This window comes from Macaca thibetana, chromosome 7 (genome assembly GCF_024542745.1).
Source record: "Macaca thibetana thibetana isolate TM-01 chromosome 7, ASM2454274v1, whole genome shotgun sequence".
NCBI classification, from domain to species: domain Eukaryota; kingdom Metazoa; phylum Chordata; class Mammalia; order Primates; family Cercopithecidae; genus Macaca; species Macaca thibetana.
In genome coordinates, this window is record NC_065584.1 from 60,515,049 (window position 1) to 60,542,143 (window position 27,095).

Genomic DNA, 27,095 nt, shown 5'->3' on the forward strand with positions numbered 1-27,095 from the left:
TGTGGAAGGCATATCAATATAAACATAAAAATTAAAAAACTTGATATATCTGTGCCTGAAAAGCAAATATCTCACACAAACATATAAAACAAAATCTATATATTTCTTGGGTTTCTTAGGGAAGGCCTCAATTTATTGAGGCATTTCTGCCTTCTAGAATTAGACTCCTCATCTGGACATCTTCAATGCACACATATCGATTAAAAGGTAGAGCAGCAATCCCAGACATGAACTAGTAATGAGTATTTGGTGAGATTTAAGGGATACGTGACACTGTACTTGTCTGAGTTGTGACCCAACTCAAAAAATCAAGGTATGATATTCTTATTATATTTTATAAAATTACTTCTAAAATTAAAAGTAATTGACAATTGTAATGCTTGAATGTGTTAAGTATGAATTTATATGTAATTTGAATACTTTTTATTTATTTTATCTGCCCTTTAGTCTAGAGTGTATTCAGCAAAATGTTGATCACTTTTGTCCTTTTGTCCACTTCTTATATTTTATAGCACACCCTAAAAGCATAAGCAAAAATTTTCTTCCATTTTGTAGGCTGTCTCAGATGATAGGTATTTCTTTTTTCTTTTTCTTTTTCTTTTCTTTCTTTTTTTTTTTTTTTTTTTTTTTGCTGTGCAGAAGCTGTTTAGATTAATTAGGTCCCATTTGTCAATTTTCACTTTTGTTGCAATTACTTTTGATGTTTTTGTCATGAAATCTTTGCCCATGCCTATGTTCTGAATGGTATTGTCTAGATTTTCTTCTACAGTTTTTATAGTTTGGTGTTTTACATATAAGTCTTTAGTCCACCTTGAGTTAATTTTTGTATAAGGTGTAAGGAAGGGGTCTAGTTTCAATTTTCTGCATGTGGCTAGCCCATTCTCCTAGCACTATATATTAAATAGGGAATCCTTTCCCCATTGCTTGTTTTTGTCGGGTTTGTCAAAGATCAGATGGTTGTAGATGTGCAGTTTTATTTCTGAGAACTCTATTCTGTTCCATTGGTCTGTGTGTCTGTTTTGTACCAGTACCCTGCTGTTTTGATTACTGTAACCTTGTAGTATAGTTTGAAGTTGGTAGTGTGATGCCTCCAGCTTTGTTCTTTTTTCCTTAGGATTGTCTTGGCTATATGGGATCTTTTTGGGTTCCATATGAATTTAGTAGTTTTTTAACTAATTCTGTGAAGAATATCAATGGTAGTTTAATGAGAATAGCATTGAGTATATAAATTATATTGGGCAGGATGACCATTTTCACAATACTGATTCTTCATATCCATGAACATGGAATGTTCTTCCATTTGTTAGTGTCCTCTCTGATTTCCTTGAATAGTGGTTTGTAGTTCTCCTCAAAGAGGTTGTTAACTTCCCTTGTTAGCTGTATTCCTTTGCTATTTTATTCTTTGGTATTTTATTATCTTTGTAGCAATTGTGAATGGGAGTTCACTCATGATTTGGCTCTCCGCTTGTCTACTGTGTCTGTATAGGAATGCTTGTGATTTTTACACATTGATTTTGTATCCTGAGACTTTGCTGAAGCTGCTTATCAGCTTAAGAAGCTTTAGGGGTGAGACAATGGGGTTTTCTAGATATAGGATCATGTCATCTCCAAAGAGATACAATTTGACTTCCTCTCTATTTGAATACCCTTTATTTCTTTCTCTTGCCTGATTGCCCTGGCCAGAAGTTCCAGTACTATTTTGATTAGGATTCGTGAGAGATGGCATTCTTGTCTTGTGCTGATTTTCAAGGGGAATGCTTCCAGCTTTTGCCCATTCGGTATGATATTGGCTGTGAGTTTTTCATAAATGGCTCTTATTATTTTGAGGTATGTTCCATCAATACGTAGTTTATTGAGAGTTTTTAACATGAAGGGATGTTGAATTTTATCAAAGGCCTTTTCAGTGTCTATTGAGATAATCAAGTGGTTTTTGTCTGTAGTTCTGTTTATGTGATGAATTACATTTATTGATTTATGTATGTTGAACCAACCTTGCAAGTTGAAGCCAACTTGATCGTGGTGGAAAAGTTTTTTGATGCACTGCTGAATTCGGTTTGCCAGTATTTTATGGAGGATATTCGCATGGATGTTCATCAGAGATATTGGCCTGCAATTTCCTATTTTTTGTTGTATCTCTGCCAGGTTTTGGTACTAGGATCTTGCTGGCCTCATAAACTGAGTTAGGGAGGAATCCCTCCTTTTCAATAGTTTGGAATAGTTTCAGTAAATCCGTCTGGTCGTTGGCTTTTTTTATTGTTGTTGGTAGGCTATTTATTACTGCCTCAATTTCAGAACTTGTTATTGGTCTATTCAGGGATTCAACTTGGAAGGGTGTATGTGTCTAGGAATTTATTAATTTCTTCTAGATTTTCTAGTTTATTTTAATGGAGGTGTTTATAGTATTCTCTGATTTTTTTTATATTTCTGTGGGGTCAGTGGATATCCAGAATCTATAAGGAATTTAAGCAAATTTACAAGAGAAAAATATCCCCATTAAAAAGTTAGCAAAGGACATGAACAGACACTTCTCAAAAGATACTTATGCAGCCAACAAACATATGAAAAAAAACTCAACATCACTGATTACTAGAGAAATGCAAATCAAAACCCCAATGAGATACCACCTCATGCCAGTCAGAATGATGATTATTAAAAAGTCAAGAAACAACTGATGCTGGTGAGGCTGTGGAGAAATAGGAACGTTTTTACACTGTTGGTGGGAATGTAAATTAGTTCAACCATTGTGGCAAGACAGTGTTGGCATTCCTCAAAGGCGTAGAAACAGAGATATCACTTGACCCAACAATCCCATTACTGGGTATATACCCAAACTAATATAAATCATTCTTTTATAAAGATATATGCATGCATATGTTCATCGCAGCACTGTTTACAATAGCAAAGACATGGAATCAACCCAAATGCCCATCAGTGATAGACAGGATAAAGCAAATGTGGTACATATATACCACGGAATACTGTGCAGCCATAAAAAGGAACAAGATGTTCTTTGCAGGTACATGGATGGAGTTTAAAGCCACTATCTTTGGCAAACTAATGAGGAACAGAAAATCAAACACGGCATGCTCTTGCTTATAAGTGAGAGCTGAACAATAAGGACCCATGGACACAGGGAGGAGAAAAACACACACTAGAGCCTGTCTTGAGGCATAGGGGAGGGAGAGCATCATGATAAATAGCTAATGAATGCCAGGCTTAATACCTGGGTGATGGGTTTATAGCTGCAGAAAACCACCATGGCACACGTTTACCTATGTAACAAAACCGCATGTCCTGCACATGTATCCAAGAGCTTAAAATAAAATAAAATTTTTTTTAAAGCATAAGCAAAAAATTTTCTCATTCGGTCTCTCTTTTTCTGCTCACTCTTTCTCTTCTCTCCCCATTTCTGTCTTTTTCTTTCCTTCCCCCCTTTTCTTAGTGTTGAATAAACTTTGCCATTGTTCTGCATTCCAGGTTCCTCATCTCTGTCCTTTCAACTTAGCCCATTCATTGTTCATATTATACATCCATGATACAGAGTTAGCCTGAGCAGAGAGTAAGAGCATGAGCTCTGCAGTCAGACAATCTACATCCTTGTCAGGCTCTTCTATGGAAAACTATGAAATTTTTGTATCTCAAAATCTTCATATTATTACCAACATCTAGCTGCTCAAGTGTATTACCTCTTATCTTTTTTAATCTGGCATTTTGGGATGATGGTTGAAACATATGGAAGCTAGGTTAATATTGTTCTTTGTGACCCCATTTACTATTCTATATTAGATAGTTGTTTCTTTTACCCTTTTCTTGCTGGTGGATTACCAACTGCAACTGTTGCTCTCCATTTTCCTGCCTCAAGAAGTCTTTCTATTTTAAATTTCTCCTCATTACCTCCTAGATTCTGAGAATTTAAAGCACTGAGCCAATTAAAAAGTTTTTTATGTGTGAGACATGAACACATCCACAGCAATGGCTTAAGAACCTCTTCCACAGACATTTCAGAATTTAGGCTTTGTAATTATGACTTATGTGGTTCACAAACCTTTTCAACTTCTATTTTGGATGGTGAATATTTCTGGAATTCTGACTAGCAAATCAAGTTTGTTTTTACTCTATCCAATTTTTTCATAATATACTAGAGGTCATCAATGTTATTCCTTCTTTCTGTTAGAGAGGCAGCACTAATTCTTCTCCTGGCCAAAATATCGTCAAATATTCAATCAAACTTGGAAATTATGAACTTTGTTTATTTTGCATTAGAGTTTACAGCCCTTTACATTCATCTTAAGGCAGCCTCCCTAGAATAGAATCCTGGCTTCACCTTTCACTAGCTGTGTGACTTAGGGGTTATCAAAAGTGTTTCTAAATGGTTTCTCAAGTTTGGTAAAAAGTAAAATAAAGTAATAATAGTACCTATCTCCTATAATTAAGTGAGTTAATATATGCAAAGCTTTTGGAGAATGTCTAGGACATTTTAAGGGCTGTAATTGTTTCCATCTAATTACAGACTGCACAAGGGCAGGATTTTGGCCTGTTTTTTTTTCTAACATCCTAAATGCCTGGTATGCAATTGGTACTTAATAAATATATGTTGAAATAACATTTTTTCTTAAAATAGAACATATGTACATCTCTAAATTTACAATGAGTTTATTGGTAGTAATCGTTGGCCTACCTAATTAAGCTCCTGATGTGATTTTTAATCTTTGCCATATTATGGAACCAATGTAGACATTTGAGTAGCCAAACATAGATATATCATAGATATAGAGGCTATATGCCCAGGTGTTTTCCTAATCATGATAAAAACTTACTCTAAGCAATCCTTTAGAAATTATTTAACAGAATTTTCTTATTTTTTAGAAGAGCAAACAGAGGCCCAGCAGAGTTAAATTTATTCAACATTATTCTTTAAGATTGGCTATAAATAAATGTTAGTCGAAATTTCTATAAAATAAAATTACAGAGTCATAAAGGTGCTCAAAATATTACACTGCGATAAAGTGTCCCCAGAATGGATTATGAGAAAGAAAACTAATCTTTTTCAGACAAAATCTTTTTCCCAATAGGAGAGTACCTTTCCATATGGTACAAAATGAAAAAGTAAAAACTATAGCTATGAGATCAACACCAGTTGGTCTTAGAGGTGATGTCTTTATCTCTTCTGCTGTTGCTATTTCATACTCAGAAAAGAGCTTTAAATCTTGACTAATTTGCTAAATCCCTATTAAAGTATGTACATACTAGCCCTCTTGTGAAAAAGGCCATGTAGCCTTTATTTTGGTTTCAGAGTCAGCATTTGGCTGAGTTACATGGTTTATTAAAAATAATGTTCGATGGTATAACTGAACAAATAAGTACAAAGGAGTGCAAACAATATGCTGTATTTACTTTTTTGTGAGTGGTGCATTACATTTTGATAGATAAATGCTTTGTCATCTCCTTGTTAATAATATAAAACATAGGTAAGTTTAAATGGGTAGAACAATGAAAGAATTTGCAAGTTGTCATAACTAGAATTTGTCAATAAATGGCTCATGAAATTCTTATCATCTGTCACATTATTTCACAGTTGGTAGGTTTTTTTTTATTATTTTATTTTATTTAGTTTTTGAAACAAAGTCTCACTGTCTCCCTAGGCTTGAGTGCAGTGGCCCAATCTCAGTTCATTGCAGCCTCCATCTCCCGGGTCCTAACAATTCTTGTGCCTCTGGCTCCCAAGTAGCTGGGACTACAGGTCTGTGCCACCATACCTGGCTAATCTTCGTATTTTTAGTAGAGGCATATTTTTGCCATGTTGGCCAGGATGGTCTTGAACTCCTGACCTCAAGTGTTACTCCCGCCTCGGCCTCCCAAAGTGTGGGATTACAAGTGTGAGTCATCATGCCTGACCTTTTCATCATTTTAAATTAAGTTTGATGAATATTCAGAGCTTAGGTGGAGTTTCAGTTTACTAATTTTTAAATTCAACTTTCTTTTATTCAGTAAAACTTTATTGAGCACCTATTCTTTGTCAGATATTCTTCTGGGTGCTGGTGGTACAAAGATGAAAAACACTACCCTTTTTACTCTGGTGTCCTATTTCTAAATATCTCACAGTGAAAGCATAGGGGCAAATGTTCTAATGAGGGGGTATCATAAACAACTATTCTTACACAAAGAAAGAAGCAACTCAGTTGGTCTGGACAAAAGCTGGAAATTTTAGGGAAGAATTGTTGTTGTTATTTGAACATGATAAATTTCCTGATGACTGGTTTAATGAGTGGACAAGCACTGGAAGAGAATTCCAGGCAGAAGAAATAGAAAGTTCATTCTTTGCTGATCTTGTGATGAAAGTGTCTTTACAATCTAGTACTGTCCTTAAAATTCTGGTGTTTTCCATTAATAATAAGAAAATTTTATGGACAACAAATACTTCAGTTGGAAATGCTTAGCTTGGATTTTTCTCTCTATAAGAGATTACCCTCTGGGATTCTGCAGCAAATGAATGCTCAGCTTCCTGTCAACTTGAATGAGACCAAGTTTGCCGGGGGCTCACCTGTTGGAAAGAACAGTAAAGGACTGTTGATCAAGGGAAGGAGATATGTGCAGTGCTAATTTTTTTTCTTCACCATACCTTGACAATGTTTATAAAGACCTTTCAAGCTGCTAGGTATTAGTACCCCAACTATTGGTATAGCTTATACACGGGGATCATCTTTTTTGCTTCATTGACTTTTGCTCACCTTAGAACACAAGTTCTATTTCTCTAGATTTTCTACTTGTATTGTTCAGTGATTAGATTCCAGCGTAAGTGTCACTTACTGTATTTCGTAAAGTCTTAGTTTACTGAAGCATGTACCTTTTGGCAGTTTTCTTTGCTCACTGTGCTCTGATGACATAAACATCCCAGTCAAGCATGATAAATGCATATGACTTTAGAGAACAGGCAGGTGAAGTAAACATACAAAGTCAGTTAAGACAAGGAGAGTCATGCGGAGTGTGCTCTTTCTCTTCTTGTTAAGTTGTAAGCTTCTGACTGCAGGGATTCTTTGACTCTTTTGTTCGCTGATACCTCACAGCTTACTATCACAGGGCCGGACACATAGTAGATGCTGTAGAAATACTTCTGAATGAATGGATAGGGAACGTATTGTACTCGGGAGAACAAGCAATGCCTAAAGGCATTCATTCACTCATGATAACAACAACAATAGATACTGTGCCAGGCAAACAAAACTCATCTAGGGTATCTCTCATTTAGGACCCATGGTCATATGAATCACATCTCTTCCTAAAAGTTATACAATTGTCAAAAAAGAAACAGTTACTCTGCCTTCGCAATCATTTCCATAAATGTCTGTCCTGTGAATATTAAAGTAATGAGAAATGCATGTTGGCTTCAATATTTGTAGTAAAAGTTTACTCCTACATTAAAAACTGTTTATGAATACAATTTCAAATATTGTTATTTCCTAGAGCATCATTTTAAATAGAATTTCCCAGCATGATACCAATCTTGGGCTTAATGAGAATCAATCAATATGTGAATGATAGTATTTGAATAATAACTCCACATAAATGGGTAGATTATTTTGAGTTTTCATATCAACTTCTAATATATTATCTCATCTTTATTTTGTGAAATATTCATTGCTACTTCTATTCAATGAAATACATGTTGAAAATGAATTTCAATGAAATATATGAAAATACAGTGATATCTTCATCGCAGTGAAATGACTAGTTCTTCCAAGAGAAATATTTTTCTGTTCCTTGAATCTGTAAGCACAGTTTAAGCATGTTTCTCTACATACAAGCTGGATTTAATTTGTTTAGCATCTGTGTATGTTCTATGATTTAAATAATGTAGAGTCATGGAACAGAAGCAAAAAGTTAATTGTGTATTTTTACCTCGTCTCTCTTAAATTCATACTGTGCTCTCATTATTTCATTTTTCAACTATATCTTGATTGATAAGGGTGCTTTCACTTACCACCTACCCCTTCCGTGTTCTTTCTTTACCCTTTACACATTGTCTCCATGTAGCCACTCGCTGATCACTGGATTTACATGGAAAAAAAGTCATAGCAGACACTGTGTGTGTCTTGCCTTTCCTCCTGTCCTGACCTGGAGGTTACTGCAGTTTCTTTGGACAGATTGCATGTTTATTATTCGATCTGGCAACTTTCATTGAATGCAGGAATGTGTTCAGCCAGAGCATGAGATGGGAAAGTTAAGGCCCAATTAATGAGGAGCAGGAGTTGACGGATAAACACCTGAGTCAGGCTCCTTGTTCTTTAGATAGAGAGCTTTGAGGTGCCCTCAACTTGGTCTCTCAGAGGGTTCCTAGCAGCAGGGAGCCAAGTTTCCCACAGTGATAACCTGCTCATTAGTGCCCCTTTACTGGCGTTTCTTCTATCCTTGGTTTGCCCTTTTCTGCTTCTTCAATGTTTCCTGTGATCTCAGCCCAAATGAACTGCTGTGCCAGGACCTGCTTTTAAGGGGATTCAAACTAAGCAGTTATTTCCTACCTGAGCATTTTAAAATTGGAGTTTTTTTCTGTTTTTTTTTTTTTTAATTATTATTTATTTATTTGTGTGTGTGTGTGTGTGTGTGTGTATGTACGTGTGTTTCTCCTTCCTCACAATGTTCTCTGTGAATTAGGTTACTCTATAATACTTAGATTATTTCCATTCAAAAAAAGAAAGTCTTGAGCTTAAGTTAGAATATCTCTAATTCAAGGCAACTGGAAGGTTTATACAGTTGTTAACTGCTTTCTAATTTGCTCGGAGTCTGGATGGAAAGCTGGGTTCCTTTTTCATAATTAAGTGCTCCAGATCTACAGAGAGTCAAAGTCTGTAAGAATGTAAAGATGATTAACACTGTATCCTGCTTTCAGATTTTAAAAAAGATGCTTATCTTCATGTTTACCTATTATGTTAGGTAGCGACAAAAACAAAGCACCTAAGAAGTCAATGACTTCTGCTAAAATAGTATTTTCTTTCTATATAATGTATTCTTAGTTAACCCCCAAATTAAATATTTGCATCACACACCCAGAATACGTCATGAGGAACTGAATCACTACAATTTTTAGTAGGCATGAACCCCAGTATACAAACTTGGGTTTGAAAAATATGTATCTGTCTCTACCATTTCATAATTCAATATTATTTTTTCTTTCAACTCCCTATTCTGCCATAACCTCAGAAAACTTTATCAATTTGGAATTCCCACTTAATTTAAATTCTAGGAGATGCTGTTGTACCAAGGCCTGGAGCATGAGATCTGAATCCTTTGACAGGCATATATTTCCTGAGACTTCTCTCATCCCTATTGTTTTGGCACTTTTTAGTGCTAGCTGGTCTCTCTGCTCCCTCCATTCCACCACTGTGGACTGGGAGCTGTTTCCCTGGAACATGGGAGTCTTTTCCATGAGATGACTATGTCCTTGTCTACATAGGCAGCCACACTCAGTGAGCTCAAATAGGAAGGGACAAATTGATCTCCTATGATCTTGAATATCCAAATGTTTGGGATTTGGTGTGGGTCAAGAGGCCAGTTATTCCTCTCTTGGACCCACTGAAATGTCTGTTGCTCAGTCCAAGAAAACTTTGTTTGCCAGGAGAAGAGGTGCTTATGGGGACATAGGAAGAATTCCTTTTTCTCAAAGGTATTTTCTAAAATATACTTTCTATGTTGCAGTTATTGAAATTCTATTAAGATTTTATGATTTTGGAAAATAGAAACCACAGACTTTTTGCTCCCCTTTCCCTTCCTTTCTTTCGCTTTCTTTCTCTCTTCTCTTATTTTCTTGTCATTCAACTTCGCCATGCCTCTCCAGGACCAATTATTTCTTTCTATCTATCTATCTATCTATCTATCTATCTATCTATCTATCTATCTATCACTTTGTGCATCCTTTGTACTAGCTATTATTGAAAGGGCTTTAGATTATGCATGTTAAATTATCTAAATGCTGCAAGATAGTTACAATTATTTTCCCCATTTCAACAATGGAAAATTGAGACCCTCAACTGAAGACAAAGAACTTACTCAAGTTCACATAGGTATTAAATGGCAGAGTCAAGACTTGAACCAGGTACCTTGCTCTGGAATTTGTACTCTTACCACTTAGCTATCACATTATATAATACTTCACAGAATGCAATCATGACACTTTTCATCTGGCTGAAGAGTCATAGTGGTAGCCTGGCTAACATACAAGGTAATATGAAGAAAAAATTGACAGGGGTAGCTATGGAAACCTATAAAAAGAGAATGACTAACCTAGAATGTTTTATGTTACTCTTTGTATACCCCCAAATTAGCAAATGATTCATCCAATATGAGATATTTTCCTTAAAATATTTTAATAGACAAAAATATGTTTATGTTTTTCCTATATCAGTTTTTACTCAAGGACATGATTTACACTGAAGCTTGATAAATCCTAATGTCTCTGGTTCTTAAGCAAAGCCTTACAGTTTTAAAAAGCTGATATTTATGAAAGAAAAAGTAAAATACTAGAACAAAATGACAATGATTTCAACTTTTTTTTTTCTTTTTTTGAAATTTAAAGCTAGCAAATTTTGGTATTAAAATATATATACATGTTTTAAAAGTCTTGAAATTGTTATGTGTTTTGTGGTCTACCTGGGCTATTTTTAGTTTCAGGTATAATCAGATAAAATAAGTGCCACCATCAATAAAAGTAACTTGAGCAATACTGTGTTTTCAAGTCAAATTTGGAAGAAAACATTTTTAATAATGTTGTGAAGGTAGTTCTAAAATGTATTATAGTTAGAACAGTGATCTTGTTATATATGCATTATTTTTAAACTTTGAAATTATCTTAAGCTTTTGTTCATTAAATAATATCTAATAGAAAACAACTCATCCGATACAAATCAATTTCAGGGGCAAATATTCCTTGACTTAATGTCACCATTGTGTGTGTCCATAGTCCAAATATAAGCTGTTTATGACCTTTAGGCCTTGGGTCTTTTAATTAGACTAAAATGTGATGTAAAAGAAATAAATTTTTGTTAATATGATATAAATGTTGACATCTCTATAGTTATATTTTAATCAAATAATTTTCTATGATTATGCTATTTACTTTAAGTCAGGCTATAGAGATTTTCTTTACCTCTTCATGACGATATGTTAATAATTAAGTATAATGTCTATTTTCAGAATATTTAATTAGTAATGTCCTCCATCAATTTAACATTAAATAACTCTTTGAGATTTTTTTCACCAAAATATGGCAACTTTTGCATACTTTTTCATGATGTGCATTTCCCAACAGATTTTCAATCATAAATATTTATAATTTCATATTAACTCTTCAGAAGGGCTAATAGTATGACATTTTAAAAATTCCCATATTATTTAAAGTGATGTTGGAAGAGTCAACATGAAACATTGATGTTTAAAAAGGTCATACAGGCACTTCATGCCTTTCCCATAGAACTATAATGTGGAATTATTTTCTTGCCTCTTCTGGCGTGTTTTTTTTTTTTTTTTTTTTTTCAAATAAGGCAGACAATTTTGAACTTCACAAGTAGTCTAACTTTTATTCTGAGTAAAACACTCAACTCTAAGCTGAAGTTAATATATTTTAAAAAATCACACAGTACAATTGAATAGTTTAAATATTTCTAATATAGATTGATTTCATACAATACAGCTCTAACACTGACAAAATATTTCTGAATGTGTGACTTGAAATGTCATTATAATGTATTTCCCCTGTTTTTATTTAGGGATGCATTATTTAGGCTAGCACGGCAGTGGAAGCAGAAAAAAAAAGTGCTATATGTGAATAAAGTTTTTGTACAGTTTCTATTTGGAGTGTTTGATGAAAAGGCTGCACACAGCTTTTTCTATTGAATGAATGTTTATCTTTGTATTTTTTAACCTAAAAGATTACAAAAGACTTGTTTTTAGTAAGGGATTATTATAACCCAAACAGTAGTGGCAAGCATGGTTTAGTGGCTGTTTGAGCTCTCAAATGTTTGTTTATAAGTTTTAAAGCAGTGTTTATAGGAGCTCACTGCCTTGACCTTTGTAAGTGAAGAGGTTAGAGATGAAGTATGGACACTGCATTAGAATTAGATGATTTACGTTTTCTTTTGAGAACAAAAATCAGGCTCACTGAATGGTAAAAGCCTGGGTGATCCATGACTTTTATCTGTCACTTGGTTGTATTCAGATTGCAAAAAATTATCATTTCATCTCAGAATGATCCAAAAAATAAATGATTAACCATCTTCACCATGAAAATACAAGGACTGAATATCTGCAGTATCTGTACTGGGAATGATAAAAACAGAAGACGATTGTCAGCATTAAAAAAGAAAGGGATATTTTGTTTTAAAACCTTAATCATGCTTATTATTCCAATTTCAGAACAATAATCCAGGAAATATAAATTTTATTTCCCCTTTCTATGTGTAAGATTCTTAATACAGTTCTACATGTTTATACCACTTAATTAAAATAAGAAACCATTAAATCTTGTTTAAATTTGAGTAAGAGAGTATAATACAGTATGATTTTGGCAACAGAGGACTGTATTTCATTTTAATTTCTTGAATGAACCAATATAATGCATGCTGTTGAATTCTAGTTGTGGCATATCTAAATAGGTGCATGTTCTTTTGTTTATGTCTTTTAGCATCACCGTCAATTAAACTCTTGGTGGATGATCCTATAGTTGTAAATCCTGGAGAGGCCATAACATTAGTATGTGTTACAACAGGAGGAGAGCCTGCACCTTCTCTCACCTGGGTCAGGTCCTTTGGGACTCTGCCTGAAAAGACTGTTTTGAATGGAGGAACTTTGACCATACCTGCTATCACCTCAGATGATGCTGGTACTTACAGCTGCATTGCCAATAATAATGTGGGAAACCCTGCAAAAAAGTCCACCAACATCATTGTGAGAGGTAAGTTTGCTGAGAGGATGTTACAACATAGATTCCTAGGTTAGGCTCTCAAAAAGCGAATAATGCTTGATACAAAATTACCTCTTCAAATATTGCATATATCTTTATGGACAAAATCATGTATAAATCATAATGGTGGGTAATTATAAGTGGAACTTAAACAGGTTAAAGATTAATAACAGTGCTTTATATTTGCATTGAATAGCTTTCATAACACATTCTTAGTGATACCATCAAATGCTTTTTATATGTTGTTAAAAAAATTGAAACAAAAAATGTGGCATACAGCTTAAAACATTCACTGTGTAAAATATATGGATTGTAACATAGTTTAGGAATTCAGTAAATTTATCAATTTAATAAACTTTCATTCAGCCCCTATTACAATCATGGTTTTAAATTGTGAGGTTATATAGAGATCTATCAAACATTATTACCCTGTACTCAGGATTTCACTGTCAGATAGTGAAAATAATATTTATCAATAGTCATGTGATAAGGTGTTTGAAAAGAACAAACAAAAGATATAGAAATTAAAGAGAAATGTATAGCCACTTCAGGCTGAGGTTATTAGGGAATATCTAATGACATTTGTACTAGATCTTATAAGTTGAGTAGTGTTTTGACAGATTGAAATTGAGAAAAGACAGAAAATTCAGAGATAGAACATGCAATGCTTATTTGAGGAACTGAAGCAAAATGTAAGTCAGTAAGTCAAAGTAGCAATGCTGTTCTAATGTGGCCATTACCAGCTAGTATGCTGGCACCACGCAGGCATGTTTTCCCTCCATTTTGGAAGATGGAAAGAAGTTCTGAGGCAGATGTACAAAGAGACCATATGCTTCTTCATGTCTCACTTCACCTGGTATGGTCCTGGGTTGGAAGTGGAGGGTGGACACTGATGCCTCTGAAGTTAAAATAGACATCCATATGCTGAAGATGACCTTTTGAACATGGAAATGAAAATTACTTATGATGGAAGCAAAACATAATCAAGTGTATAGAGATAAACATGTGAATATAGACTGTGGTAGTTTTAGTTATCTGTTATGCAAATTATTAGAAATATGCAATTTGACAAAAGTATACTCTATTCAAAACATTTCAAGTTACAGTGTAAATCAAAACACTGTGAATAGCATACCATCTGCCACAAAATTGTATACCATACAATATTTAGTAATTATAACATGTACAATTATTTTACATATCAATACAAAATAAAACATACTGCCAGTTAAACTACCATAATGTGTTATGAGATAGAAGATTATTGAAAAAGCTCTTCTAAATTTGTTTATACTTAGATTTTCTTTTAAAACATGCTTTTAAAATGTTTCTTTTAAAACATTTATTAGCCTACATAAAAAGGCCAATAAAAGCAAACTAAATTGATTAAATTATTCATAACACTTCACACTCAGAACTCGACTTCTAAATTAGTTTTTATTACAAGGTCATTGATGATGATGCTTTGCTATACGATATTGTTCTTGTGTCATTAAGAGCATTAATAATTCCAAATTATAGAGAAATACTGTCTCTGAGATTTTCTTTTAAGTCAGGTCATGATTACTAATAGCAACCATGACAGACTATTGAATGTAAGAGGCATTCTGATCTCCCAATTGTTAAAATATAAAAATAAAGATGGATTTTAGAATCAATGAAATGTGCTCTTTGTTTCAATTGTTTAACAAACTTCTACTGCACAACTACCATATGCTAAGGATGCAGCAAATGTAAGGAATGCATGAGTGTGACTGCAAAGATCAGTGACTAAACGTCTGCCCTCAAAGGAGTTTACAGTCCGTTATGGAATATAGAAATACAAAGGAATTGTATATGGAAATATATAGAAAACCAATAATTCACAATGGAAGTATCCAACTTTTATTTTTAAAAATATTAGTATTGAGAAATGGGGCACATTTTAAGCCTTGTGTCAGTGAGCAACCAGATTCTGTTCTCTTTCTAACCCATTTTTTTAAAAAGAAATAGAAAAATTGTATTGTCCTCGGTGTTTGTTTTATTTCTATTTTTTGTTTGTTTGCTTTAAAATACTTGTTTTTCTAAGTAGGCATAAAATAATCTACCAAATCTTACTGTAATTATGAAAGTATTGAAGTATGATGATTAAAGCATTGAAGTATTGAAGTATAATGATGAAAGTGTAATATCAAAGTACCACAACATCTGTCCTTAAGTGCCGCCGATACAATGCAGAATCTTTTATTCCATTATTTTATCAAGAACAGTAACTTGTTAGAGAAAAATGATGAATTGAATTTAATTTTCATAATGGAATCATTTGCAAGTATATGGAACCCACATACAACTGGCAAAATGTCCAGTATAAAATATCTATGTGGCTTATACACCCTTTATAAGGGACTAACCCAGTGAACAGCAAATATGTGCCTAGAGAATGATTTTCTCCTCTCTACCCCACCTAACAGGTTTCACCTGTATTCTTACAAAAGAAAGTTTCCAACTTTGACATGAAAGACCTGAAATCAACAAAGCCTTAAAAATGTATTTCTTCAATCTTATGATTTCTTTTTATGCCTTTAATTTGTCTGATGTGTACATTTGCATAATCGTATTATATTGCTAGTGGGACTTCTCAGCAGTGGCATTCACATAATTCATAAAATCAAGTTTGTATATAATCTTAGTGAATATAGAAGTAGCCTTGGTTTTAAAGGATCCTAGATTAAACTGTGGGGAGAAAAACCACTGCAATAATATGAGGCATCTGATTTCTGGTCCACAGAAGTCAAGAAATTCAGTTAAGGAAAACAGTTTTCTTTTTATTACACAAAGAAATTATTTTCAAGCCTTCTGAATGTATAGACCTCTGTGAGTCTTAGATGAACTGTGTCATGGATACAGTAGATATAGAAACCTAGGTTTATCTCCTCTCATTCTTCTCTGTAATTAAATCAGGATCCATGGACCAGGTTTCTGAGTAAGCACAAAGATATTTTGTGCATGGAATTCCCATCCTCATTTAAGAAGGTCCATGCACAGAATAAGAGTGTAGAGTGCTGATAGAAATAAAATTCAAGAAACATTTCTGAATTCTTTATTCTACTTTTATAAAAATAGAGAACAGTGTAAAGTAAATAATGGAGATAACACTCCATGTAGATAAGAAGTAGAAAACTGAATACAAATCTCATATGGTTTACTACTTTGGGAGAACATTTATTAACGTAGCACCAATGCCTTTTCTTATCATTTTTTTTTTTTTTAAATGCAGTGACTGAGCTACATTTCTCCTAAGTTAGGAGAGAAGCAGTTGCCTAAAAGGCATGTTGCATTGATTTCCTATCCACATGTTCCATGCCCTGAGCTCAATGCTTTCCAAACTTCTGTTAGATATGACACTTCCATGTAAAGGTCTCTGTTTTCATGCTTCATTCTACTTAGAAATGCCTACATTTCTCTTGTGTCATGAATTAAACCACTGTGTTGAACATGTATGGTTCAAAATATCAAGACATTACTGTATTTTAGTGTACAGTGGCCTCTTTGAATGTTCTGTAGTATATTCAAATCACAAACACATTTAGTTCAGTGTTTTGGATTCATGGTCCAAAATAGTAATAACTCTAAACCTGATTTAATGCAAATTCTCTCCTCTCCCCAACTTGTGTCCACTTTGGGCTGGAGACCTGAAGTAAGAAAAGGAGATGGAGCACAGTTGGCTTTTTTGTCTATTATCTCTCCACCTACCTCTCCACTTAGCCCAACCCCAGCCTGATAGCTAGGTTCTGACCACCCTAGCTCAGAGTGAGCTATGAAGATCTGTATACAAAGCTTTCCCAATTCCTTGGTGACATGTTAATGGGCACTTAGAAAGTTTCTCTACCCAGACAATATATGCATCTATGTAGATCAAAGTGAGGTATCCAGTGATTGGGCGTTTCCCTGAGTCCATGGATATGCCACATTTCCTGAGCATCTTGTGCTGTGCCCCTACCCCCTCTCTGCTGATGGCTTCCTTTTTCCTCTAAGCAGCCAACTAAACAGAGCCCAAGACATGGTCGTGTCCCTTCCCTGTGAGACTCACATCTGTCTGGTGGAAATGCTTACCAATAGACTATGAGAGCACATAAATTTCAGTGTACTACCTCTGTTCTCTTGCCACACAGGTTTTAGTTTCCTCAGATATGAGTCAGGCAACATTGGAGGGAAAATATTTCAAAGCTGATAGGTCCCATGGAAAGCTCCTCAGTAGGACTGAAATGAAACAGACAGGGTCTCCTTTCTCCACCTTGGGTTTGGAAGAAGTTGCATCTCACAGTTTTCTCTAAAGATATCCTTCTAATTAAATTTGGTTTCTTACTCTTCTTTTACCTTTAATTGTCTGTAAAGTCTAAGAATCATGGCTTGAGATTTATTCCACTTTCTCCAAAAATTCTACGTAAGAGGGAGGTCTGTTTTGCACTTACTATGGAATTCTGTGTGTTCTATTTTCAGGTAAAAGTGAGCTGGTAAAAGTCTATTCTATCATCTAGCTTTACAAAAATGTAGGAGGATTAGAGGAATTTTCAGATTTTCTAACTGGCATTCTTGAAGGCGATTTATCAGCAAGTCCTTCTGGTTCTGTCTTCAAAATATACTTTTAATCTGATCCTACCTTTCCATGTTCACTGCTACCACACATGTCCAAATCATCGATGTATCTCTCCTGGTTGATTAAAATAGCTTTCTATTGTTATTCTTTCCACTGTACCCCTTTTTTAGAAATTCACCTGCTATATTAGATAAAGTAGCCTGCGCTAAGTTAATAAATATACCCATACACGTAATTTCTCAAAAGAAAAGAACTTCAGATTTTGTTCATGAAAGCGTACAGAGTGTTTACTAGTTCATATTGCTGCTGAGTGTACTTGGGGTTGCTCCATGTGGTCATTCAGGTATCAAGGCTCATCATGTCTCTGCCATCTTCAGTCAGTGGCTGCTAAGGTTACTATGGGTATTACCTCCATCCCTGTCGTCGGGAATGGGATGGAGCTTGAATGAGCACACATGGGAGATTTTTATGGGAAGTACACATCAGTTCCAGTCAAGTCTATTGACTGGAACTCAGACACATGCTCATACCCAATGACTTGAAGGCTGGAAAATTCGTACTATGCACTCAAATAATTTTAAAAATCTCATTATCCTGATCAAATTCCTCCCATAGCTTTTCATCTCACCCAAAATGGAATTAAAATTCCTCATCATCATTTCATATGCCTCCCATTTTTAGTTGCTCTACTTTAGACACATTGGTCTTTCTGCTTTGAATGTTGTTTTTCAAATACTACCCTCTGGTAAACACCTTCTCTGACTCCCCTATCTTAACATAGCATATCTCTAATTTCCATACCATGATTTATTGCTTCTTATCACATCACTACCTGGAATTACTTTTATCCATATTTCTTCACTTATTATCTGTCTTTTTAATAGGACTATAGGGGTACAGAATTTGTCTGTTTGTTGTCTTATTTAGTGATGTAGTCTTGGAGCCTAGAATATTGCCCAGCATATAGTAGATGCTCAATAAACATGTGGTTAGTGAGAGAATCTCTTTTTTAAGTTCATCGGCTCATATTAGATTTCTTTTCTGGGTATGACTCTTTGATAGCCTAAGTATGTATTAAATGATGTTAAGTAAAACTAGAAAATTCCATGTACATACTCAATCATTAAATAATTTGTGTGATGTGACCAACTTGTTTGAAAGGCCACATTGTTCTAATTATTTATTGCTATGTAACAAACCATCCCAAAAGAGTAGCTTATAACAATAGTAATCATTTGTTTTGTTCACAAATCTGGGAGTTGAGAGGCTCAGCTAAAAAATTCAGGGTATCCCATATAATTGCAGCTAGAGGGTGGTTAGGTCTGCAGTAATCTTCAATTTTTTTTATTCAAATATCTAGTGCCTGTACTAAGAAGCTCCTATAGCTGGGCTCCTCAGGGCAGTCTGTCTCTTCTCTTTGTCTCTCTCTCATTCTTTTCTCTTTACATGATTTCTTCACATGGCAGCTTCAAGGTAGCCAGACTTCTATAAGACTACCAGACCTAGTGTTCCAAGAACTGCATGGGTTTTTGTAATGTAGCTTCTGAAGAAATGCAGTATCATTATTGTATTCCATTCTTCAGTGCAGTGACAAAGTCTGACCCAGTCCCTGGAAGGGTCAAATATCTCTACCCTGTTATGGAACAGACACGTTTTAAAGCCACTGTAGTATGCAGTATACTTCATAAACTATATTCTTCACATCATGCTCCCATGATGCCTTGATACTCATTTAGACCTTTACTTTTTCCATTTTTGAACCCATAGCCTCTGCAAAATGACACTGTAAATGATTTTAGAATCAATGAAATGTGCTCTTTATTAATTTTAGAATTATTTCAGCATTTTTTTTTTTTTTGGCTAGGATCTAAGAGTCCTAATATAAAGAAGTAAAGAAGTATGTCAATATTGAAATAGAGTTAACCTTTGTGGAAGAAGTCAATATGTATTCAGTGAGGCATGAATTTATACTTTCCTAACTGCACAGAAATATCCTGTAACCTACAGGAACATCATAACTCTGTTCCAAAAAGTGATGATTTAACTAATTCTAGTTTATCGACGTGAAAGGACTGTATTTTTTAAAATATCAATTTTAACATTAAGTAATTTATTCTGAATATATTTGACTAAAACATGTAAAATATTAGCACTGCTAATATTTCTAAATTATCTTTATGCTTATTACAGAAAGACTTATAATTCCAAAGTTTTATGATTAAAAGTTTTTGACATTTGAGTGTACCAGTATGTTTAGAGAATAGTAATAAATAACATTGATTGAGCACTTATTGTGTACCAGGCTACCAGTAACACTATATGCATAAGCTTTTTAATCATCTCAACACAGTTATGAGGTAAAAAATTATTATTCCCATTTTTTTTCAAAAGTAAAACAGAAGGCCGGGTGCGGTGGCTCATGCCTGTAATCCCAGCACTTTGGGAGGCTGAGCAGGTGGATCACAAGATCAGGAGATTAAGACCATCCTGGTTCATCCATGTCCCTACAAAGGACATGAACTCATCCTTTTTTATGGCTGCATAGTATTCCATGGTGTATATGTGCTATACATATGTAACAAACCTGCATGTTGCTCATATGTACCCTAGAACTTAAAATATAATAATAAAAAAAATACAAAAAAAAGACTATCCTGGCCAACACGGGGAAACCCCCGTCTCTACTAAAAATTACAAAAATTAGCCCAGCGTGGCAGCATGTACCTGTAATCCCAACTACTTGGGAAGCTGAGGCAGGGGAATTGCTTGAACACAGGAGGCAGAGGCTGCAGTGAGCTGAGATTGCCCCACTGCACTCCAGCCTGGGAGACAGCCTTTGAGACTCCATCTCCAAAAAAAAAAAGAGAAAGAAAAAGAAAGAAAGAAAAAAAAAAGAGCATTAGGTAACTTCCCCAAAGCAAGCTTTGTTTAAATAATAGAGCTGGGATTCAAAGATCACACAATAAATTTCCAGGGCCATTTTCTTAGCCAAGGAGCCATTCAAATTTTAGCCAAGTTTTTACAGATATTTAATTTTCTCCCAAATATTTGAACTGATAATGGTCCTTTTTTATTTCCTCTATTCTTGCATTGCCAAAGATGTACTAGGGATTCTTTCTAGATTGTGAATCCCTTCTTTTTATACTCATGAAAAAAATCTCAACAATACTGAGTCTTCAGACATTTTTCTTAGTAACATTGTTTTCTTTCCCGTATATACAGACTCTTTGAATTGAAGGAAATTCTGTTTTTGTTAATCAGTATTTTTCCTCCAGTAATGGTGGACATAATCTTACTTAATGTCAAGTTCTAACTATCATAGTGTTTACAGTTTATGATTTTCTGAATATCATTATATTTTGAAGAACTTGATATGACTGACTTTCACTGGCTTTCTTATAAATGACTGTACAAAGTTTTTAAAGAATTTGTAGTTACTGGAAGAGATCAATGGGATCACTAAAGACAAATATTTACGTAACAAAATATTTGCATAACTAAAACATTTAGCATAAGCAAGAAAATACAACGTATACTTACAAATGTGTGTTCACTGTTTTTGTTGAAAGGTATGTATCTTAAGCTATTAATCGGAGTGTCAATCAGAGTTAATTGGCAATTTCCTAGAATGATTTGATAAAATTTAGCCCATATGCCCATATCCATTTCTGAATATAAATTAGTGGTGAAATTCCAGTTACTGGGCCAGTGTAGTTCTTCCCAAGCATTTAGATTCATCAAATTTAATTTTTAGTCAATAGCTTTGTTACATAATATTTCATTATTAAAACTATAATGATGATGGCTAAAATTGTAGAAAACCAATGCCTTCACATTCCCCAAAAGCAGAACTGTCTGCTGTGTGCAGGTGTCCCAATTATTCATGCAGATTAAGTGCTTATTTCTCTTTTCCCAATTTAATATTCTGTAGTAATTACACCTCCCCAAAACACCAGAGCGAATTTTATTGTATTATTTGGTAGCTCAAAAATGGTTTCATTATTATCTTTTAAAAATTAATCAAGGCCATATAAAATCTAAAAATTATCATTCAGTAGTTCTCATCTGAATTTAGGTAGCTCAGTTTCCTTTTGTAAATAAAATAAATATAACTTATCCTTGTTAATTAAAATAATTTATGAAAATTATCATAAATACAATTTCAAATAAAAAATTTTGTCTAGATATTGAAAAATCTTATAATTACTTTTATGTAGTGATATTCAGGCAGCTTAGTTATACATGATTATTTTATTAAAACTTTTAAATTTTCCTACTTAGTAAATGGAGTCTCCTTTGTCATATTTACTCTAGCCAAGAGAAAATCTTTCAGTTTTCTTTTAAAAATGATAATAGTGCTCTAAAAGTCAGCACTGGTTAGTGTCCAGAAAAGGGGGATTTTATTCAAATAATAACATTTCTAAAATTTTTTAATTAGTTTCTGTGAGACCCTTGGTAGTTTTTTTTGTTTTTTTTTTTTTTTTGATACCCTACAGTTGTAAAACAGTGCCAAGACAATGAATACTAATATGAAAACACATAATTCAGCATTTTTACCATTGTTATGGCACGAACTTAATTCCCAGATTCACTGGCTTACCAGATTTAGTTTGGACTAAATGATCTATAGGCAGGAAGATATCGGGCAAGGTATCTGTGATCTGGTTGTGGTTTTGCCTTAAATTAGCTTTCACATCATGGATATGTAAATAGGCCTTTGGTTACTTCTCTGTGATACTAAGAAACTGCAGTACATAAGCTTTAAGATAGATTTGCTCTATCTATAATTATTATTATTATTATTATTGAAATGGACTCTGCCTCTCAAGTTCAAGTGATTCTCATGCCTCAACCTTCTGAGTAGCTGGGATTACAGGCACCTGCCACCACACCTGGCTAATTTTTTGTGTTTTTTTTGTAGAGATGGGGTTTCACCCTGTTAGCCAGGCTGGTCTCAAACACCTGATCTCAGGTGATCCACCCCCCTAAGCCTCCCAAAGTGCTGGGATTACAGGTGTGAGCCACCTCACCCAGCCAACTGTCTATAATTTTATAAGAGCAAAATGCTCCGTGATCCATACTCATTACAAATGGAAGAGGACATGCGTCTTTATGGATTTACATGTATTAACATATAATTATTGAAGAACACTAATTTCCTAATGAAGTTATACTCTAAAAAACTATGTATAGATTATTTATGTCAGGATATTAAACCAGGAAAATAAATGCAAGTGATGCTATAATAGGTATTTTAATAATTTCTCCTCTTTGCTATATCTGTGTTAGTTGCTACAAGGGAAAAGTCCTTGAGGCCATAGAGTTCATATGCTTATGTGACAAAGATATCAGGGCAATTCTCTCCATATAGCATGCAAAAGAATAAACTAACATCACAATTGATGCATAGGCAATGTGCTGTTCAAATCTCAGATGAAGAAACAATTAATTCTGATTAGGGAGATAGAGAAAATTCCTCAGAGGATGGTTCCAATTAGCTGGGCTTTGAAAAATGAGAGTCTCTACATATTCAGAAATAAAATATCTCTTTCATTTGCTGCCCAGAATGGTGACATTAACTAGTTTTTTTGAACTTACTTCATTTTCTTATTTATGAAGTATTAGAAACTGTTGATAATTATTTAAAGTAAAAATATCTATGTTTAACTTCTATCTTTAATAATAGAATCTTTTCAAAAAGTAAGTATACATTCTATTCTCTGATTTCAAAATAATGCTTAAAACTTATTTTTGCAATTTTGAATTGCATGAGATTTTACATACAATTTTTAATTGAAATAACAACCTGACAAATTTTCCATTTGCCGTGTTTTTGTTTCTCTTTGAATTCTGTCCAAATTCTTCCAATATCAGTGCTCATTCTAAATGCTTCCAATTATTTCTAAATATATTTAATCAAATATAATTCTTTAATTGTTTATTTTCTAGATTCCATAGGAAAATTTCTTAATTTTAGTTTTCAAAGAATCTTCTCATCTTCTTTTTACTTTGTTGGCTCAACAAATATACTTATCTGAAAACTGTATGAAAATGGAAATCATCAACCCAGTAATTCAAATCCATCTTAGCCAAACAATCTGTTAAGATGAACTAAGAATTAGTGACTGCTTAAAACAAAACAAAACAAAACAAAAAAACTTACACATTCAAAGTCCATAATCACAGTAGTTAAAACTGATTAAACTATACATTTAAGACATGAACATTTCAATGTATGTAAATTATATTTCAGTATTCAAAATAAGATAATTAATTTAAAAGCATTGGGATATATTCTTTTCTGCTATCTTGAAGTTTATGTAAAATCAGTGTTACTTTCTCTTTAATTGTTTGAAATAATTCTGAGGAGAAGCCGTCTGGGCTTGCAGATTGCTTTGTACAAAGATTGGCAATTTTAGATTTACTTTTTATAATAAGTATAAGACTAGCCAAATGTTCAGGAATAAACATTTTTACATCTTAGTTTTGTTTTTATAGGAATCTGAATATGCCAGTTCAGTTGTCAAGTTTATTAATATAAAGTTGTTGTAATTCCTGTAATTATGTTTTTTAATTTGGGGGGAAGAGGGTCCAGGGTGTGCTGGTAAACCAGCTCTCTGGAAAAAAAAAAAGACTTGATTTACAGTATTTACCAATTTTCATGGCATATATAATCAGATCATGGCCAATATCCAAGTTTTGTAGTTGGAAAGAGATGCATATAATCTGCTGTCTTCCAATTCAGTGCTCATTCTAAATGCTTCCAATTATTTCTAAATATATTTAATCAAACATAATTCTTTGTTTCTGTCACAAGCAAGACTGAAGTGGTTCCAACAAACCACTGTTGTAATCTGTAGTGAGACCAGACTGTGATATTGATCATCTGTGTCAATATCATTCAATTTTTCTCTATTAGTTTTGCTAGAGGTTATTCAAATTCCTTAGTTATTTTGAAGAACCAACATTTGAATTCTAGGTTTTCTTGATTGTTGTACATGTGTTTTCTATTATAATGATTTCTATCCTTGATTATTCCTTCCTTCCATATCATTATATTTCAAATGCTAATTATTTTTCTAATTTTTAAAGCAATGATTTGAGTATTGATTTTATCTTTTCTATTTTTCCTCATGTAGCCTCTTAAGACTGTAAATGTTCCTTTAGAGGTACTATTAACTGTATCCCAAGAGTTCTGATATGTAATACGTTTATTATTATTCAGTTTGAAAGACTTTCTTATTTTCACTGTGATTTTTTTTTTTCTTTGACCCAGGGATTACTTAGAATTTTATTTCTGAAGTTTCAAACATGTGGGTTTTCTAATTATATTTTTGTTATTGTTTAATTTCATTTTGATCAGAATTTAGATTCTGAATATCTTAGCATGTGTTCCTATAACAAAAATACCATAGACTGGGTGTTTCTAAACAACAAAAAGTGATGTCTCACAGTTCTAGATCCTGGAAGTCCAAGATCAGTGCGTCGGCATGGTTGGATTCTAGTGAGGACACACTTCTGGGCTGCACACTGCAAACGTTTCATATCCTCACATGGAATACAGCAGAGAGGGAAAGCCAGCTCTCTCTGTAACTCTTATATGGGTACTAATCCCACTCATGAGATCTCCACTCTGATTACTTTGTCTAATCCTAATTCCTTCTGAAAAGCCCCACGTCCTGATACTATTACAAATGGGTTAGGGTGGGGAAGTAGGGTTACAACAAAAGAAATGTTGGAAAAACACATGCGTTCAGTCCATAACACTGAATTACTTTTATTTTTACTTTATGACTCAGCATGTCAGCTTTATTTTTTTTAATTTTTGCTGTTTTTTTAGCTTCTTGAAGTGAGAATTAGATAATTTACTCGAGACTTTTCCTCTTTTCTACTGTATGCATTTAGCAGTGCAAATTTCCCTGTCAACACTTCTTTAGCTGTCTTACAAATTTTGGTATCTTCTGTTTTCATTCAGTTCAGTGTATTTGTTTTTTAATTTCCCTTGGTACTTCTTCTTTGACCCATAGATTATTTAGACGAGTGTTGTTCAGTTTCCAGGAATTTGGAGATTTCCTATAATCTTTCTGTCACTTATTTCTCTTTTAATTCTATTGTGGTTAGAGAACTCACTCCGTACAATTTGTTTTTTAAAAAATATGTTGAGGTTTGTTTTTAAGCAGCATATGGTCTATCCTATGTTCCATGGGAACCTGAGAAGAGTAAGATTCTTCTGTTGTTGGGAATAATGCTCTATAAATGTTGATTTGATACTATTAGTTGAGTTCTATGGAATCTTTGTTGATTGGTTATCTAGTTTTTCCATCTATTTAAAGGGGGGATGTCAAAGTCTCCAAGTATAATTGTGGATTTGTCTATTTTTCCTTTCAGTTCTATTTGTTTTTGCTTCACATATTTTCTGCTTGTTTTGGATGGGGAAAGGTATATACAGATATACAATTGCTGTGACTTTTTAGTGGTTGGACCTTTTGTCATTACATATGTCCCTCTCTGAATCTGGCAATTTTCTTTGCCCTAAAGTCTACATTATCTAGCCACCCTGCTTACTTTTGATGGTTGTTTGCATGATATATATTTTTTGTCCTTTTACTTTTAATCTACCTATATCATTATATTTGAAATGAATTTCTTATAGATAATATATAGGTGAGTCAAGTTTTTAAAATCCACTCTGCCAATCCTTGTTTCAATCGGTGTATTTAGATAATGTACACCTGAGTATAATTATTGAAATATTAGAGCTTGTCTGCAACTTACCTTTCGTTTCTAATTCTCTATTTCTTATTTCTGTTTTCTTTGTCTTGACCTCCTATGGGTTTCTTGAACATGAAGAACTTCCTAGAATATGGAGTAGTGTACTTTTCCCTGTTCCTTTCACTAAGTAATCATTTTAAAGCAATGATTTGAGTATTGATTTTATCTTTTCTATTTTTCCTCATGTAGCCTCTTAAGACTGTAAATGTTCCTTTAGAGGTACTATTAACTGTATCCCAAGAGTTCTGTTTTACATTTTGATGTAAAGTATTTTTAAGTGTATGTTTTTATATAGCTTTCCACCCTCCACCCCACCCACCTAGGCCCTAGCTATATTTCTAAGAGTTTCTCTGTATCTTTAGACATTTTATAGTAAGTGCTTAAATGTGGATTTTTTTGTGTGTTTATTGTGCTTGGATTTTTATGAGCTTCTTGAATATGTGGATTACAGTTGTGTAAGTTTTAGAAAATCTTGGACCAGCATTTCTGCAGATATTTATTTTTTCTCATTCTTTTTCCTGTTTCCTTCATTAATTCAATTTTTACTTATGTTAGACCTTTCACTGAGTTTTACATATTTTATGCTGTTTCCTAATTTTTCCTCCTTGTTCTTCTCCATCTGTGCTTCAGTCTACATATTGCTTATTGCCCCATCTTCTTGTTCACCAGTCTTGTATTCTCCTGTTTCTAATCTACTACTAGACATATTTATTGAATTCTTCATTTCACTTATTTAATTTTTTTCATTGTAAACTTTACATTTGATTTAGTTTTATAGGTTCCAATTATCTGGCAAAA

At 33.7% G+C, this 27,095-nt stretch overlaps 1 protein-coding gene across 2 annotated transcripts in view; it reads left to right on the forward strand.

Annotated features, from left to right (window-relative positions):
• The window catches only part of MDGA2 (MAM domain containing glycosylphosphatidylinositol anchor 2), an 830,171-nt gene that overhangs the window by 557,474 nt on the left and 245,602 nt on the right, over nucleotides 1-27,095 (forward strand). For both annotated transcript variants that reach the window (XR_007727541.1, XM_050798601.1), the window contains exon 6: nucleotides 12,671-12,940. Coding sequence is in view for 1 of the 2 variants with exons in the window: in XM_050798601.1 (XP_050654558.1) it covers nucleotides 12,671-12,940 (270 nt within the window). In the remaining variant the exon portion in view is untranslated. The remainder of the gene's footprint in view (nucleotides 1-12,670; nucleotides 12,941-27,095) is intronic.